We start from the raw sequence: 19,052 nt of genomic DNA, 5'->3' as shown, positions 1-19,052 counted from the left end.
GACGGGGTGAGCTCCCGTTGCTCGGTCTCTGCTCCTGCCAACCTAGCAGTTCAAAAGCACGTCAAAGTGCAAGTAGATAAATACCGGTAGGTACTGCTCCGGTGGGAAGGTAAACGGCGTTTCCATGTGCTGCTCTGGTTCACCAGAAGTGGCTTAGTCATGCTGGCCACATGACCCGGAAGCTGTACGTCGGCTCCCTCGGCCAGTAAAGCGAGATGAGCGCCGCAACCCCAGAGTCAGCCACGACTGGACCTAATGGTCAGGGGTCCCTTTACCTTTACCTTTAAGTAAGAAGCAACGTGATGGAAGTGTCTAAAGTTATTCATGGCATGGAGAAAGTGGAAGGATAAAAGTTCCTCTCCCTCTCTTGTAACACTTGAACTCGTGGACATCCAATGCAGCTGAATGGAAGTCCTTCACACAGCACAAGCACACAGCACAAGGGAAGCACCAACCTTGATGGCTTTCAAAGAGAATTGCCTGTGGGTTTCCCATTGATGCACCTGGTTGGCCATTGTGAGAACAGGAGGCTGGACTAGATGGGCCACCCATGATCCAGCAGCCAAGCTGTTCTTATGTTCTTAGGTTAGGGCGATGTTCACCTGGAAGCCCTCTCCAAAGGAATGCATCTCCTTAGGTCACACACAGAACAAACCCCACAGGGACTATCTCAATGCAGTGCTTTTACAGTTTTATTGCATTTGAAGGTTTCTGTATTCTGGGTTGGGAATTTGTTTTGGTTTGATTTGTTAATAATTGGTTGGTTTTTTATTGAAAATGAATAAAAAATATTTGGGGGGGCTGTTGTTGGACTGCAGCAGCTCCCAGCATTCCTGATCATTGGCCATGCTGGTCAACAGCTCCCAGAAGGCTCCAGGTTCCCCAACCCTGCTGCACCCCCAAATAGAAGTTTCTCGTCTTCAGAGTTGTGGCTCTGACGCGTCTGTTTCTGCAGCACCGGCCTCTGCTGGAATCAGTGGTAAAAGATCAGCACGGAAGACTCCGTTATCTCTTTGGAAGCGCTCCAGCCTTTGTGAGTTCCGTATCCGTCCCAGTCGAAGCTGGCAAAGTCGCCGCACTGCCGAGGGCTGGCTTCTGGGAAGAACCCTCCTCCCCCAATGCAATGCTAGGAAAGGGAAGAAAGAACAAGGGGGGAGAGGTAGGACAAATTGGGAGGGGATGCAAGCCCTACAGAGAGGATGGGATCGCAATTTGAAATGTGCTTGATGGATTGCAGAGCTCAGCAGCATAGGAGAAAAAGAAACTTGGGGGGCAAATACAAAATACACCTAGTCTTGTGAACTCTGCTGAGAGATGGACTTAAGGATCAGAGTGTGATCAGGCCACTGTCAGCCAGCCAGCAATGGGATAGTTTTTGCAACAGCAAAAACCACCCAAGGTGGTGGCACTTTTGAGCTGCATTACTAAATGCACTGACTGCCCAGTCTTTGGTCACCCCCAGTTTGTTTATAACAAGGAAGGTGTTATGAGAATTATAAGGTCTAAGATATAAAATAAATGTACCAGGCAAACACATACATAAATATATAAACACATGTCTGAAACAGTACAGGAAAACAATCCTAAAGCCATTTTGACTCTTTCAGTGACCTCAAATATTCCTCCGCAGTTTGGATGGAAGTGGGAAAAGCCTCGCCATTGTCTCTGTGCTTACAACTCCTGCCTTAATGGCACATTTGGGTATGAATAGGGTGAGCCTGTGACCTGGACTCAGGAATTACCGTAAGTATTTATCCTGACAAAAGAATGACCAAGCTGTCCAGGTAAACTCATTAACAGGTTTCCTGCCAGACAGGATTCTGCTGTAGACTGCCCCTTCTGTGATGTATGTATGATGTATTGTGGGGTGGTCTTGATCTAAAAGGTAAAGGACCCCTGACAGTTAAGTCCAGTCGCGAACAACTCTGGGGTTGCAACGCTCATCTCGCTTTACTGGCCGAGGGAGCCAGTGTTTGTCTGCAGACAGCTTCCGGGTTATGTGGCCAGCATGACTAAGCTGCTTCTGGCGAAACCAGAGAAGCACATGGAAACGCTGTTTACCTTCCCGCCGGAGCAGTATGTGGGGGTCAGGTGGGATTGCTATGAGGAATTATGAAAAATGGAACAAGCCATTGTGTCGCAATGAAAACATTGCTTGACTGGGTTTGAGTCATTGACAATAATTTCTGATCAAATCCCACAAGCCCCTGTACCTCTGTCATTTTCTTTCTCTGCGCCTGACAGGCAAGTATAAGCATTCTAAACACAGGCCAGTTGTTCACCAGGCATCCTGAGCCATAAAGATAGAAGGTACCTTTGATGTAGCTTTTGTTAGTTTTGTTAATCTTTAGATAGATCTTAAAAGCCAGGAACAGAGTTTACACGGAGATGGTAAATGCGACTTTCTTTCCCGTGGGTTTATGACCTCCGAGGGGTACTAAATGCATTCCTCCTTGGCTCCTGTTTATTTAGCTTAACCACGTATGCATGCTCAAGTAGGAAATAGTTTCTTTGTAGTTAAAGGATTTCTTCTGATCTGACTTTGTCCCACGTGGGGTTTTTGAAATGCTCAGAGGAAATCTGATTGGTTCTTACGAACACTGTGTAAAAAGTTCTTTTGTGAATAAAACGACCTGGGCCAAGGGGTGGACAGGATTATTACTGGCACCTCCTCCCAGAGTCTTGCTGGTCAAGCCTCGTGTGTATTCTATTAATCAGAGTCCAATCCTTCCTTGCTTTTGGAACGCAACATTTATCTATTTATCTACTTGCACTTTGATGTGCTTTTGAACTGCTAGGTTGGCAGGAGCTGGGACCCCCATCGCGGGGATTCGAACCGCCGACCTTCTGATCTACAAGCCCTAGGCTCAGTGGTTTAGACCACAGTGTCACCCGCGTCTTGATCTACAGGGTGGCAATTTCAAAAGTCTATATAAGGGCTTGCACACCATTGTTCTGGGTTCCTCCTCCCTCCTGTGTTTGGGGGGGGGGGCGGGTGGTTTGAGCACCCTGTTGCAACAGTTTAATAAAGATCAGGCTTACTAGCTGCTTTGCTTCTCAATATTCTCTGGTTGGCCTCTGTTATTTTCTCCTACCAATAGGGAACTCGCTTTAGGACTCTATATGGACTCTTGGGAAAAGGAGCAGTTTTATAACAGAAGGCAAGCAAGAGTTGAGGGTTTTGTGGAAGAGGAGGGCCCCAGCTGGCAAATGGAACTTCAGGAGGTTCAGGAAACCCTCAGTATCCTAAGTTAAAAGTGGAGGACATGCAGAGACTACTCAAATCCTTTAAAAGTGGCTGTTGGGAGGGGAAACTGGCAGAAGCCAAGAAGAGACAAGAGGGCATCTCACTGTAGATTCAAGGCTGGTGAGGAGACTCACGTGTTCTGTGTTGCATCCCGTGACTTTAACACCAGGGCACAGAGCCATGGCGGCTTTCTCGTGATTAAACACTCGGAACTGCACAAAGCCAGCGACAAATTCGGCTGAGAAAAAGAAAGGAGAAATAGCAGAAGTGTCTTTAGTCCCTCTGGTGGAAAACCTTGGCCAGCAGCTGGGTGTAACGACATCAGAAAAGCCAGCTGGATCAAGCCAGGAGCCCACCTAGCCCAGCACATAGTTGTCAACTTACAGATTTGAAAATAAGGGAATTTCCGGGCACAGGTATGTTCAACTTCTGAGCCCCTCAGAGCCAAAGGCAGAAAGCCCAGCCAGCAGCCAACGAAGCCTCAAGCGGTGGTTCCCCTTGCAGCAACCCAGCAAAGGGGATGCAGCAAGGAAAACCACTGTCGCCTCTCCGCTGGGAAGGGCTGAGCAAAGGCGAGTCCCCAGGCAACGCGGCCGATTTGATCGGCACAAGGCATGCAAGCTCTACCCCCCAGTCGTTCTTAGACTCCTTATTGGGTGAGCAACGCAGCCAAGCAACACACTTGGCGTCCCCCTCTTCCCTGGCCAGCAGGGAGGGAGGGAGAGGAGCTGCTTCCTTTGAAACCCGGGAAATTTAAGGGACATCATCAATAAGGGACAGCAGCGGGACACGGCGCTGGGATAAGGGAGTTTCCCGCCAAATAAGGGACAGTTGACAGCTATGGCCCAGCATGCTGTTCTCACAGGGCCCAACCAGATGCCGCTTCTGGGAAGTCCAAAAGCAGGACCAGAGCAGAAGAGCCCCTCTCTCCTCCTGTGGTTTCCAAGAACTGCTATTTAGAAGCATGGAGCATGGAGACAGAGGATAGCCATCTAGTATTACTACTATTAAAAATCTGTGTACCGCCCTTCATCAGCAGAACTCAGAGTGGTTCACAACATAAAAATACAATATGAAAGCACAAAACACATGATAGAAACAACAGCAAAACCACAAACCAATACCCCCCAATGAATTTGTCTAATCCTCTTTTAAAGCCATCCAAGTTGGAGCAAATTCTATAATAATTTATCTATGCACTTCCTGAAGAAGCCCTCGTTTTTTGGTCTGTCCTGAATCTTCCAACATTCAGCTTCATGGGATGTGCATGAGTTCTAGTGTTAAACAAGAGAGGGACAAAATCTTCTCTATTTGCTTTCTCCATGCCACACATAACTGCGTAACTTGAGCCTCAGTCGCACTGCCGCATCCTAAACCCTTGTTGCAGAGATACATAATTTGTCATTTACCGTATTTTTCGCTCTATAGGGCGCACCGGACCATAGGGCACACCTGTATTTTAGGGAGGGGGGAAATAAAGGGGGGGGAGTATCCCCCCCAGCCCCAAAGAGCTAAGAAGCCAAGACAGTTGGAAATGTAAAATTAAGGAAGGCAATTTCTACCGCATGTGGTGGACATGTGAGGTAATTAAGAAGTTTTGGGAACTTGTTTACAATGAATTTAAAAAAAAAATTAAATATACCTTCACAAAAAAACCTGAGGCCTTCCTTTTGGGGATAATTGGAGAAGAAATTAAAAAGGAAGACCAAATATTATTCCAATACACAACAGTTGCTGCTAGAATTCTAATAGCCCCAAATTGGAAGACACCAAAAACCCCAACTGTAAAAGACTGGCAAATTAAACTATTTGAATACATAGAATTGGCAAAAATGACACAGAAAATTAGAAACCAAAAAGGCACAAAGTTTAATAATGAATGGAATAAATTTATGACTTATATTGAAACAGATGTAAGAAATTTTAAAACCACAGTAGGCTTGATATAGAGCCTGTGACCTAAAGAGATTAAGAAAGTGAAACTGCAGTAAGAAAACCTTTTGTAACATAGACCAAAACCGAGATGAAGGGAAGTCAATTATTGATGTGCTGTTTATGTATGATGTGTTGTATGATGTATGATGTGTTGATGCGTCGATATCTTTTGTTGTGTAATGTGGTCTTCTCCTTTTTCTTTTTTTACCTGCTGTGTTTTAGATGTGTTTTTCTTTTGATTTTGTTTATTGTGTGTTTTTTCTTTTGGATACTGTAAACTAATAATAATAATAATAAAAGACAGTGAGCGGGATGGATCCCGCTAGCTGTCTTGGCTTCGTTTTTAGCCGTGGAACTCCTGCCGGGCTCTGAAGGCTTGCGGATAGCTGCCTGAAGCCCAGGGTGCGCAGCCTGCATTCGCTCCATAGGACGCACACACATTTCCCCTTCATTTTTGGAGGGGGAAAAGTGTGTCCTATAGAGCGAAAAATATGGTATTTTTAAAAAAATAAGCCAGGTAAGGTGAGCATGCGAGGGGACCCAGTTCTTCAGTAAACCCAGTTTTTCAATAAATGTGTCTCAGGCCTTGCAACAAAGCAATTCTTGGCAAATAGGCAGGCAGTCAAGTTAGGCACCTGAGTGAGTTGAGCAGCAGGCTGAGGAGAGACCTCACCAGAGCCCTCAAGAGCCCCGTCCCCATTTCTTATTTATGCTCAGCCACAGTCTGGTCAAAGGAAGGAAGACTTACTTCGCCCATTTGGAGAATAGTAGTCCGCGGTATTCTGGGCACTCCCTGCATCGTAGGTGACGGGGACGGCCGGGCCGTTGTTGGTCTGGCAGGTGCCAATCCCATAGGACACGGGGTATTTCTGAAAAGAGAAGCAGGAAGGGATCTGTAATGATTCTAGGGGTTGCTCGTGCATAAGTCGTCGCCACACATGGCTGGGTTACCTGGGTGAACCCTTTCTGTCCGGACAGCTACTCATCCGTGGCTGTCTCAATCGCTGGCAGAATCCGTCAGTGGGCGTTTCTTGAACTTCTTCCAGCAAAGAAGTTCTTTGACGCCTAGTCTCCTCCTACTCTCCCTGCGCAGAAGTCTTCTGCGCAGGGAGGGTGTGGGCAGCGGAGGACCCGTGCTCTCCCCGCTGGTCTCCGGCGAGGAGTCATGGAGCCCCCTCGCCAATTCCCCCATCTGCCCCCCTTCTCCACTGGTGCTACGCTGATTTCCTTCCCCAGCAGATGGGCTGCCTCTCTCCCTACTGGGACGCTCTCCGGCATCCCTCCGGAGCCCTCCCTCCTCCTCTGGCTCCGATGGCAGTTCCCTGACAGGATCTGAGGCTCGCTTTGGGCTTGTGACGTTCCTCATGCTCAGCCAGAAAAGATCCATAAGGGAGGAAAGGAGATCCAGAACATCTAATTACTCTCAGCCCAGGGACGTGACACAGGCCAAGGGGACGGGAGCCCCAGTACAAAAAGACAGCGGGTGAATTGGGCCCCTTCTAGGGTGGAGCTGCTCCCACTTTTTCTGTCTCCTCTGCCTCAGAGAGACCCCCCAAATCTCTCACCTAGCCTCATCCCAGACTTGGATGAAATTAGGGACACCCTATTCCATATCCTCCAATGTTTCTCTGATGAAAACAGGGACTAAGCAAAAGCGATGGGACGCGGGTGGCGCTGTGGGTTAAACCACAGAGCCTAGGACTTGCCGATCAGAAGGTCGGCGGTTCAAATCCCTGCAATGGGGTGAGCTCCCATTGCTCAGTCCCTGCTCCTGCCAACCTAGCAGTTCGAAAGCACATCAAAGTGCAAGTAGATAAATAGGTACCGCTCCGGTGGGAAGGTAAACGGCGTTTCCGTGCACTGCTCTGGTTCGCCAGAAGCGGCTTAGTCATCCCGGCTCCCTCGGCCAATAAAGCGAGATGAGCGCTGCAACCCCAGAGTTGGTCATGACTAGACCTAATGGTCAGGGGTCCCTTTACCTTTACCTAAGTAAAAGTGAGAACATTCCAGGACCAAATCAGAAACTGGGATGGCTTCTGTAAATCTGGGACTGTCCCTTGAAAATGGGGGCACTTGGAGGGTCCATGAGACCCCAGGATGTGACCAGGGGGTGCCTTCCTGCCCTGCTTGTGGGCTTATTGGAGGCCCCAGGCCCAGATGGGGCCCTGATCTGGGGTCTCCGCCACAGCAGGGCTTTCCTAGGGAAACCTGGAGGCCTGGGGAAGGGCCCTTGTAGCTCAGTGGCAGAGGGTCTGCCTTGAAAGCAGAAGGTCCCAGGTTCAATCCCTGCTGGTGGCCTCCCCAGGTGAGGTTAGAGGGACACTCCTGTCTAAAATCCTGGAGCGTCATTGCTGTCTGTCAGTGTAGACGGTTTTGAGGGAGCTTCCTGGGTCCCGATTACTAAAAAAAAAGGAGGGGAAGTCTCCTGCCCCGCTCAACCACCCAAATCCCAAATGCCGAGTCAGCCGGCAGAAATCCTGAGTCATGACTTGCTTACCTGGTAGAGCCTGAGAAGGTTCCCTCCAAGCTCAGACAAGAACCCGGTTTCGGTGCGGTATCTCAGGAGTGAAGACTCGCGCCATTTCTTCATGGGGGTGTTGTTGGGGACGTGCCATATGGCCATGTCTGCTGCTTCAAGGTCATAATAGCCAGGATTCTGGAAAGAAAGAGAATCAGGGGTGTTAGAGGGGGAGGAGGGTTTGGTTTTTAAATTGGGGTGTGTGTGTGTGTCTTTTACAGTAACAGGAGACACTTTCGAGAAAGAGCCTTTTCCTCTGTATTTCCCCCCCTTGCAAGTTCCACTGATTACCATATTTTTCGCTCTATAGGATGCACTTTTCCCCCTCCAAAAATTAAGGGGAAATGTGTGTGTGTGTCCTATAGAGCTAATGCAGGCTCCTTGGCTTCAGCGATAGCAACGCGAAGCCTCTGAAGCGCAGAGGAAGCGCTCCCCCCGCACTCCGGAGGCTTTGCGTTGCTTTTGCTGAAGCCTGGAGAGCAAGAGGGGTCGGTGCGCACCGACCCCTCTCGCTCTCCAGGCTTGAGGGATAGCCGCCTGAAGACTTCGGAGTGCAGCGCGAGTTCCTGCTGTGCTCTGCAGGCTTCAGGTTCCTTTCGCTGAAGCCTGGAGAGCAAGACTCTCCTGGCTTCAGCAGAGAGGGAGAGCTGCGCAGCGCCCCTTCAGCCAAGCGGGAGGAGAAATGGAAGGGGCTCCGTTTCTCCTGCCACTTCGCTGAAGGGGCGCTGAGCAGAGAGGGGGAGAATTTTTTTTCTTGTTCTCCCCCTCTAAAACAAGGTGTGTTCTATGGTCCAGTGCGTCCTATAGAGCGAAAAATATGGTATATTTGTGGCCTGTACAGGCAGTCTATTTTTGTCCCTGTTTTTGCCTTTTAGGGGGATGTCTTTGAAACATTTCCTGATGCACCTTCAATTGGCAGAATTGCCATTCTCACACAGGTGCCGCATAAGACCCACATTTGTAAGAACTCAGTCATTTAATATGGTGAAACTTTGGAACTCCCTGCCTCTTGATATCAGCCGGTGCTGTCATTGTACCTTTCCTTGGAGCCTCCAGTTTAGACAACCCTCCCCAGATGTTTAGAAAGTTGACGCGGATTTTAATTTGTTTCCATCTCTTGTTATTTTAACCTTTCGCATGTTTTACATTACTGCTGGGGCCAAGCTCTGCTGAACTCAGTAGCAGTGGACTTCTGAATAGGCAGACAAAGGGTATCGTTCACCTATTGCGCCACTACAAAGACAGTCTCACCTTGTAGTCATCACTGGTTGAGGCTATAGCTGACCCAAAGGTGGAGTTGTTGGACCAGTTTCCATCTCCTGTAGCGTAGTTGGCATTACTGCCTTGCTGGCTGGACCAGCGGTCCCCCACGGTGCATTTCCCATACATGTTGTTTTCGTGGACGCTCGCCACCAGAGTCCAGCCTCCTCCGTTGGTGGTCATGTCACAGAAGGTCTGGTAGATCTCTCCGTCTTCCGTGGCCAGGAAATACAACCCATCTGCTCAAAAGACAGGATCAAGACAGGACCTTTCCCCCGCCCCTTAATATAATGTTTATTAAATTTCCTTTTTTCCTTTATAACAACCAAATAAAATTTCTTCATCACATGTATCTTTGCTCAAATTGAGCTTTGACTTCCTCCCCTCCCCCTCCCTGACTTCCATATGTAATCAGTTTTATCTTCGCATTTCTAAATCATCACCCTATTTACCTTATCTCCATACTTAAAAGACTTACTTCTAATATTTATAAACAGGTATCAAATCATAACCTTACAAAATATTTTCAATCTTGCAAATGTTTTCAAATGTTTGCAATGTTCCTTCATATATTGTACAAATTTATTCCAGTCCTTTTCAAACAGTTGCACTGGTTTCGGATTTTCCCCGTCAGTCTCGCCAGCTTAACCTATTCAATCATCTTTGTCTGCCATTCTTCCAATGCTGGAAGTTCTTGCTGCTTCCATTTCTGGGCTAAAAGTATCCTTGCTGCCGTGGTAGCATACATAAATATATTTATGTCTTTTTTGGGAATTTCTTCACCTATTATCCCTAATAAGAAAGCCTCTGGTTTTTTACTAAAGGTATTTTTGAAAATCTTTTTCAGTTCATTATATATCATACCCCAGTAGGCTTTCAACTTAGGACACATCCACCACATATGAAAGAAATTCCCTTCCTTCTCCTTACATTTCCAACATACCTTATCTTAAATTCTATACATTTTAGCTAGTCGGCGTCAAATACCACCTATACATCATCTGCATTAAATTTTCTTTTAATGCCGTACATGCAGTGAATTTAATTGTTTTTGTCCATAATCTTTCCCACATCTCTAATTCAATATTGTGACCAAACTCTTGCGCCCATTTAATCATAACTGTCTTAACTCCTTCAGGAGCAATACAGGATCAAGCAATTGGGTGGTCTTAAGAAGACTTGGCCACCTTTAGATCAGTGTTTCCCAAACTTGGGTCTGTTTACGGACTACAATTCCCATCATCCCTGACCACAGGTCTTTGTTAGCTAGGGATGATGGGAGTTGTAGTCCACGGAACAGCTGCTTATTTCCTCACCTGTGCACCCTGGCGAGGAGCTCTTGATTTCTTTGCAGCTCCTTGGAAGCTTGTGAAGACCGTGTGGATTGCTTGTGCTGCAGGATGACGCCTCTTCCCACTTCTGCAGCAGACCGAGGACATCTTGCTTTGCGGAGCTGAGGCAGCAGCTGCTATCTGCGTGCAGGACAATAGGTGTGAACAGGCTGAGTTACCCAGACATATGGAGAGGGAGTTGCCCAGGTTGGAAGACGGAAGCAGGATCCAGGGTGACCTTGGCAGGACAGGGAACTGGGCCAGAACTAACAATATGAATTTCAACAGAGATCAATGCACTTACATAGGCAGACTCACAGGGACAAAATACAGGAAGGGTGACAACTTGGCTTGACAGCAGAACCTAGGAAAAGGCATCCAGGGTTTTAATGGATAAGCAAAACATGAGCCAGCAGTGTAGTATGGCAGCAAAATGGGCCAGTGCAATTCTAGGTTGTATCAAAAGAAGTATAGTGTCCAGAATGTGAGAAGTAATGGTCAGTACTTTTTCCCCTGGAAAAATAGGTCAGAAGGTTGGCAGTTTGAATCCCCAAGACAGGAGGAAGCTCCCGTTGCTCGGTCCCTGCTCCTGCCCACCTAGCAGTTCAAAAGCACGAAGTGCAAGTAGATAAATAGGTACCGCTCTGGCGGGAAGGTAAATGGTGTTTCCATGCGCTGCTCTGGCTCACCAGAAGTGGCTTAGTCATGCTGGCCACATGACCCGGAAGCTGTATGCCGGCTCCCTCGGCCAATAAAGCAAGGTGAACGCCGCAATCCCAGAGTCATCCATGGACTGGACCTAATGGTCAGGAGTCCCTTTACCTTTACCTTACTCACCATGAAGTTGTTACAGTAAGTGCCACACTTTTTAACAACAAAAAAGAGGTGCCAGTACTGTGTACCCGTGAGTACCCTTTAAAAAAAAAAAAAAAACAACAGCACTGGTACTGCTCCATTCTACTTTGGTCAGATTTCACCTGAACTGGTTGTCAGGAAGGGATATGAACAAACTGGAAATGGGGGCAGTCAAGGGCCTGGGAAGCCAATCCTGTGAGAAAAGGTTTAAGAAGCTTTGTTCAATCTGGAGAAGAGACCAAAGGCTGAGACACACACACACCCCCCCCCCGCTCTCCTGACACTAGAACCCGGGGGACATCTAATGAAGTGGAATATTGGAAGAGTCAGGGTGGAGAAACAAAAGGGCTTCTACATGTAGCACATAGTTAAACTATGGAACTCCCTGCCATAGGGGACAGTAGTGGCCACCAGCTTGGATGGTTTTTAAAGAGGATTGGGCAAATTCATGGGGGAGGAGGAGACTATCAATGGCTACTAGCAGTTGCTGGAAGCCACAGGAGGGGAAAGGGTTCCTGCGTTCGGATCCTGACTGCAGGCTTCCCACCGGCAATTGTTTGGCCCCTGTGAGAACAGGCTGCTGGACTAGACGGCTGGTTGGCCGCCTGACCCAGGAGATGTTTGTTATGTTCTTAAGATACAATCACCGCCTTCAAACATTTGAAGGGCCCTCACAGAAAGCAGATCTGATTTATGTTCCTCCGGAGGCGAGGGCTGAAACCAGCAGTTTCAATTTATGAGAAATAGAGTTTGACTCAATAGCAGGGAGAACTTCCTGATGGCACAAGGTGTTCAGCTGTGGAACACAGAGTCCTGGAAGGTGAGAGACTCTTCAATCACTAGCTGCTTTTAAGCGGAGGCTGGATAGGTACTTATCACTGGGTGCTGCAGGTGTGCATCTCCTTCGTTGGCAGGGGGCTCGGCTAGATGTCCTTTGGAGGTGCCCTTCCAACACAACGGTTCCAAGAGTTTGCCCCAAGATATGCCAAATGTGTATGGAAAGGCCCCTTGCCCCCCCCCCAAAAAAGACAAAAGAAAAGCACAACATCCTGGCACAGTCTCACCCCACCCTAGGCACCAGCATATACTTACCACACAGGTCCCCCTTTGGGAGGTCAACCAAGAGTAAAAGGAGGAGAGCAAATCGCTTCATGGTGGACTCTTTCTGTGGGTGAAAATGAGAGGGCTGGTGAGTCAATGGCAGGGGTGGCTCACCCATAGGAACTGGTGGGCCTTAATCAGTGCTTTCCCCCCTAAAAAAATAAAAATAAAAAATGTTTAGGGGTACTCTCATTTTGACTCAAGAAAATCACCATTTTATAGTTCAAATTGGGAAAAAGAAATATAGTAAATGGACAAAAGTACAAAGATTCACAAAATGTTTCAGGTTATGCGTCCCCCCAGAAAAAAAAGCAGTGGTCTTAATCAAAGGACTGAACAATTTGTCTCTCTTAATCCGGCGCCCCGCAATCAACATGATTCATCACTTGCTTTAGAACTATAGAGTTGGAAGGGACCACGAGGGTCATCCAGTCCAACCCCCGGCAATGCAGGAATCTTTTGCCCAACGTGGGACTTGAACTCACAACTCTGAGATCAAGAGTCTTCTGCTCTACCAACTGAACTCTCCACGGCCCATCCACACCAACATTCATTCATTCATTCATTCATTCATTCATTCATTCATCCCTTCACCCTAAGGTCCCATGGTGGGTTACAGCATTAAAAGCAATCAAAAAACAACTTACAACCATAAAAATAAGGTGGGTCTTAATAATATATCCCTCGTGTGAAAAGCCAGGCAAAGCAGTGCGTCTTCACCATCCCCTGAAAGCTGTAGGATGAAGGTGCCAGATGCACTTCTGCAGGGACTTCCACAACTTAGGGGCCACCACAGAGAAAGCCCTCTCTTCTTGGGCCACCCCCCCCCCCCGCCAAGCACCTGAGGGCAAAGGAACTACCAAGAGGGGCCCCCTCTGCTGATCTTAATCACACCACCTCCTAGAGCGTCTGCAGGGAAGGAGACGGTCTTTCAGATATTTGGGGCCTGAGTCATTTAGGGCTTTGAATGCTAATATGAGCATCTTGACTTGGGTCCAGGAATGAACGGGCAACCAGTGCCGCTGTTTTGAAACAATGGGATATATAAGATCTAATGGGAACCCAAATCAGTAATCTGGCCCCTGCATTTGAGACCATCTGAAGTTTTCCACGACTGAAGTTGGGCAGCGTTGAATGTCCGCTCTTCCACGATCACAGCCATAACTGCAAGACCAAAGGACTTCTGCTCTGAATATTCTGCCCACAGGTGCAGATCCTAGCCTGGAGCCAGATGCGGTGTTACCTGACAACCTGCGGGAAAGGAGAGGGGGCCCTTTGCCAGAGGCAGATGGGTGGGGACCCTCCTTCAGCTCCTCCTAGCTAGAAGGACAAAAGCCAGAGCTGAGAGCTGGCTGTTGATGTGTGATAAGAAGGCTGGGGAAAGGTGGCTGGAAAAGGCAGAGAGAGAGAGAGAGAGAGAGAGAGAGAGAGAGAGAGAGAGAGAGATCACAATGTTTGATTTCTGCTTGAATCCAGGCTGCAGCTATGGGAGAAACAAGACCCCTCGGTGGTACTGATGCTGTGAATCCCTCCATTGTAGGCTCAGGTTGTGTATAAACCATATATCCTAAAGACACCGTAGTCTCTGCTGTGCCTCATTCCCTGTAACCCACGAGATCTTGCACCACTTGAAGGCTGGGGTATCGTGCAACAATACCAGTCGGGACCACTGATACTAACCTAGTAGTAGTAAAACCCCACCCCACCAACCAGGACCACCACTGTTATTCTTGTTACCAGCAGCAGCCAGGAACATCACCCACCCGCAGCTGCTATTTGCCGCAATGCAAAGAGACCAGTCACTGATACACCACAACCCTCTTGCCTCCCTTTGGGTCTTCAAGTTTGTCCAAAACTGGTATCAACACAGCAACCGCTGAATCCTACTGCTCTACAGTGGTGGGTTCTCTGTGTTCAAAGGGAGTGTGACTTGTTCCCTCCATATTCTATCACACTATTGTGCTTTGAAGGAAAGTTTCCGGCTCACCTGGTTAGGAGATGTCGACGTTCTGGTCTTCTGATGCTCAGAGGTTGCCTCTGTCCTGCCTTTTATTAGCAGCTTGCTGACAAAAGTCAACAGCCAGGGGGATAACATCAAGGAACTCCAGAATTGTTTGTACAAAGAGCAGGGTGAGTCGGCTGAGTGGCAGATGAAGGGTTTCATGGTTTCAGCAATGTTTCCGGGAAAAGACTTCATTTTCAGACATGGGGCATCCCCTGCAAGCCTGGCTTTCTAGTTGGGTGGGAAGTCAAGACTTTTTGCAACAGAAGGTGGAGAAGTGAAAGTTACTGGATGCCTTGCATTCCAGAGTCGCATATCACTGAAATTAAAATTGCACCTAGAAACCTCCAAAAGAGTATCACTGGCCTCCTGCTATGTGTTCAGTTGCAGCCCTGTCTTTGGGGGAACTTTGTCAGACATGATAAGCCAGAAGCTGACCCAAGTGTCTTCCTACACATGCTACTAAGAGGTTTAGGGTCTTTTGCTAGCCGGGGTGGTGCTGGAGGTGTAAATGACTCTCAGGTTCTGAAAGGCTGGTCTCACTAAATCAACTTCATTAATTTTGTTGAATTAAACTTTCTTAGTGGGTTTTCCAAACCGCTAACTCTTTATAAAGTAGGGGGTAGGGGGCCACTGGGTATAAATCTATGCAGTGGGGTGGAAGCTCAGAAAAGCTTGGAACCTGCCGTTCTAAAACAGGATTGTGCAAAACTACTTAACCCCTGCAGTCTTCCCTCTTTCACTATAAGAAAATCCCCACCACCAGAGGCTACAACTTCTCCAGAAGATTGAGGTGGCCTGGGACAATTGAGGGGCTCCAAAAAAATACATGGAGTGGGGGAGGGCTGAAACTGCCTCAGCCCCTGGGGGTTGGTGCCTATGCCCACCAAGAACACCTAATCCAGAGACAGTTTTTCTTGGGGTGAGCCAGCAGCCACACTGTTTGAGTGCCAAGGAGCTAGCTGACAATGAGGTACAAATGGCCCAGGCATCCATCTATCTGTCCAGTAACTTATTCCAGTAGCTATATTGCAACTCTATTCAGCGTGAAACAGACCTGCAGCAGGCTGGGTTTGGGTGCAATGTTATCCCCTGCATTTCCTACTTCCATCACTTAGTGGCTTGTACTCTTTTATCTACAGCTTTACATTAAGTGTGGAAATGTCAGGGACCTGATATCCCAGAGCTTTCCAAACTCTGCCAGCTGTGTGCCAGTTGTGGTGTGTAACTGTGTCCCCGTACATTTTGTCATTGCAGTTTATGTATGCATCTGTATCTCTTACAAGGGGTTAGTTTAACCTCCAGTTTGCTATTAAAACTGAATTGCTGTGTCGCGAAATTGATGCATGTCTAAAAAGTGTGTCGCCAACATAAAAAGTTTGGAGAGCTCTGCTATAGCCCCATGCGCACATTCAATGAACAACATTGCTGTGGCAAAAAGGGGGGAAAGTCCTCTGCAGACATAAATGTGTTTGCATATTGTGCAACATGGAAACAGTGCCAGGATAATGAGGAAAATGAAATCCAAACAAAATAAAACCTTTGGTTAGGTTAGGTTAGGAGGAAAAGTATTTGCATATTGGATCACTAAAATATATATTACAGTGCTTTTCTGTGGGGGGGTGGGACCCAAGTCAAATACTCATTTATTTATTTAAAGATAGAATTCCTGATCACATCCTGGTTCTAAGAAAGAAGAGTTCATAAATCAAGGTAATAAAGGGTGCAAAAACCCCACAAAAAATACAACCCCTTTCTGGGTATGTTGATCAGTAGTTACTGAGAGCATTGGTGGTTGTGTAAAAAGCACGAAGTGACAGGTTCACAAAAGCCAGCCTTGACTAGATTTTAATGAATAGGTTGTTCTGAGTGTCATGTGGTTTGATGGATTATGCAAAGAGCATCTGGTACATTTAAAATGTCACATGTGCAGGCAACTTCCCTTGCATGGGAGTCCTGAACTAATCATGAAGACTGCAGCCAAACTAAGCAGGTGGATGTTTGCAGAGAGCCCTCTGCTGCGCTTTGAAGGCCCGACAACCAGCTGATGGGGCTTTCAAGTGCCTTGCAGGCCCTGCCCATCCATGGTACCTGCAACCCCTTTTGGACTCAGCTTCAATGTCACTTGCCCCAGAGCTGTTGTAAGCCAGTTAGGTGTAGTGGGTGGCACTGTGATCTAAATCACTGAGCCTCTTGGGCTTGCTGATCAGAAGGTTGGTGGTTCGAATCCGCACAACGGGGTGAGCTCCTGTTGCTCCATCCCAGCTCCTGCTTACCTAGCAGTTCAAAAGCACACCAGTGCAAGTAGATAAATAGGTACCGCTGCGGAGGGAAGGTAAACAGGGTTTCCGTGCGCTCTGGTTTCCGTCACAGCATTCTGTTGCACCAGAATTGGTTTAGTCATGCTGGTCACATGACCTAGAAAGCTGTCTGTGGATAAACGCCGGCTCCCTCAGACTGAAAGTGAGATGAGCGCTGCAACCCCATCGTCACCTTTGACTGGATTTAACTGTCCAGTGGTCCTTTTCCTTTTTTACCTTTACTGCTTAAGAGTCAGACTAGTACCTGGGAGACAAGGGTTCGAATGCCCACTTGACCATGAAGCTCAGTTGCTGCCTCTCAGCCTAACCTACCTCACAGGGTTGTTGCGGGGATTAAATCAGTATGGGGAGGAGAATCATGTATGTCACCTTGAGCTCCTTGGTGAAAAGGGTGGGAAAGAAATGCCTATATACTTTTGCATCCCCATGGGGTCCCTGTTAGGATATTTCCGTTCCACCTTAAAAAGGAGACAGGCTGTGACTTGCTTTATTTTGAAAGCAGTGTGACCTTTGCTTGGGGTGGGGGGTGGGCAGATCAGGCCCCTGAATGGGGTGGTTAGCCAGCCCCATGTCAAGCCCAATAGCATTCAAAACTCTGGAACCAACAAGCTCCAGAGCTAGACAGAACCCCTTTTATGTACAAGTGTTCGTGGATAATAGATCATAGATGGAAGAGTTCAGTGTTAGAAACTGAGATATGAAAGCTAGGAGCTAAATGGCACCTTAAGCCTAGGTTATGGGCACAACCACAGAATGTCTAGGTGCGCTTTTTTATAACAAGAATGCAAAGATGAAAATGAACGAACTGTGGCTAAAATGTTATGTTCGTTTTTCTAGTCATTCCCCTGCCCACCCCCCTAGCATTCTTAAGAGGGTCTCTTCTCCAGTCTTCAGAAAGTAGTTGGAAGAGGGGAGGCAGAAAAAGGTCCTCCTTTCCTTCTATTCTGCAGTTTTAATCTGAAATCTTAGGCTCAGTACTGCACCCAGAGCCCAGAAACTGCTCGCGCCAATGAAATCCCCTGATGCAAAATGCGCCTAGTACAATGGGAGTTTTGAACATTGGAAGAGTTTAAATAGTCCCCACCTGTGACAGCTCAGACCTCTTGGTGCCCTTCAACACCTCAGTTTTTCAAACATGGTGTTAAAAGAAGGCCAAGAGCTCTGTGTCTGAGAATACAAGTTGTATTTGAAAAAACCTCCTCGGTTTTCCAAGAACTAGATTGATTCAGGCAGATTTTCAGGGACACTATTAAAGCTCCCCCCCTATTTTTTGCTGCACACACAGGTGTCACTGCTTGGAAATTGAGGTGCATGCAGCATTGGTGGGAGCAGTAGGATCTGCAATGTTGGCATCAAAATGCCAGCTGACACTCCCCCCCCCCCCACTATTTTAATTTGTATTTACCCTTTCTAGGGGAAAGCCAGTCTGTTAAAAAACCAAACCAGTTGTCATCTGTTTGTAATATCTGATTTACTTGTTTGTAGTATTATGCTCCATCTTGGAAGCACCTAAATATCTTAATCACAGAACAGAACAGCAGACAAGCAGGGCATTGTTGGTTTCAGAGTTTATCGTTCTGTCATTCCAGTTTTGAATTAAAGCTGTTTTATTTCAAATACAGGTATTATTATTATTATTATTATTATTTAAAAAAACAAAACAGAAAACCAAGAGACAGCATCATTCAGTTAAGGTAGCAAAACATTTTATACAGCTTTTCCATAAAAAGTGGTTTCTCTTGGACAGGGAATAAATATATAATTTTGGCATCTCTCGTTTCTGTGGAATTCAGGATTTTCCTAGCAGCAAGCACAGATTTGTTAAGGTTACGTGAACAAGGAGAGGTCAATAAAATATTTCAAAACACATTCAAAACACAGTAAAAGGCACATGTCAGCGAAGACTAAGGTTTCGGGACATCCCCTATCCTCAAAGGAAACATTTTTTAAAAAATTGCTATTTCTCCCCACCTCTCCTCTTTCGTGACTGGCAGAATTTCTGTCTGCTGCATGCATCTAAGGCACAGGAACTTTGCCAGGAATAAGGGTGGCAACCCTCAGGCACTTTCCCCTTGCACAGCAGGCTGAAATCTAACAGGTGATGCACCTGGTGAATTTCTGTCCATTGCATGCATCTAAAGGCACAGGAATGGCAGCCCTCAGGCACAGTCTAGGAGCAGAAAAGAACACCCAGAAGAGCAATCTGAAGCCTCTTCAAGAACAAATAATAATAATTAAGCTTTCCCTCCCTACTTGCACTCTGCCCAGTACAACAGACCACCCCCTCCAAAGCAAACATATATGTGTTTTTAATGTTAATACAAAAAGAAGGTGGGGGACATTTAAATGTTAACCCACCAAAGCAGCAAAGCTTTGTGAAAAACAGAAAGCAAGAACAATGACTAATGTTGTAAACATAAACAGAACTGTTCTTTTTTAAAAAGGGTGAGTGTGGCTGCCCAAAAGTAGAGCCCTTTTAGTC

The 19,052-nt window shown here is 47.1% G+C and overlaps 1 protein-coding gene across 1 annotated transcript; it reads right to left on the bottom strand.

Annotated features, from left to right (window-relative positions):
* Positions 1 to 726: 726 nt before the first annotated feature.
* LOC309330607 (intelectin-1-like) lies at positions 727 to 14,435 on the bottom strand. Its single transcript, XM_081842326.1, has 8 exons — positions 14,235 to 14,435; positions 12,239 to 12,311; positions 10,277 to 10,432; positions 8,952 to 9,199; positions 7,680 to 7,838; positions 5,931 to 6,051; positions 3,382 to 3,485; positions 727 to 1,126 (listed from the first exon to the last, which is right to left on the bottom strand). Exons 1-8 carry the CDS (start codon positions 14,409 to 14,411, stop codon positions 974 to 976), a joined length of 1,191 nt encoding a protein of 396 aa, XP_081698452.1. The 5' UTR covers positions 14,412 to 14,435; the 3' UTR covers positions 727 to 973.
* Positions 14,436 to 19,052: the final 4,617 nt, after the last annotated feature.

This window comes from Podarcis erhardii, assembly GCF_964252035.2.
Source record: "Podarcis erhardii genome assembly, chromosome: 15".
NCBI classification, from domain to species: Eukaryota; Metazoa; Chordata; class Lepidosauria; order Squamata; family Lacertidae; genus Podarcis; species Podarcis erhardii.
Note: the sequence above shows the minus strand (reverse complement) of the source record. Positions and strands in the feature narration are given on the sequence as shown.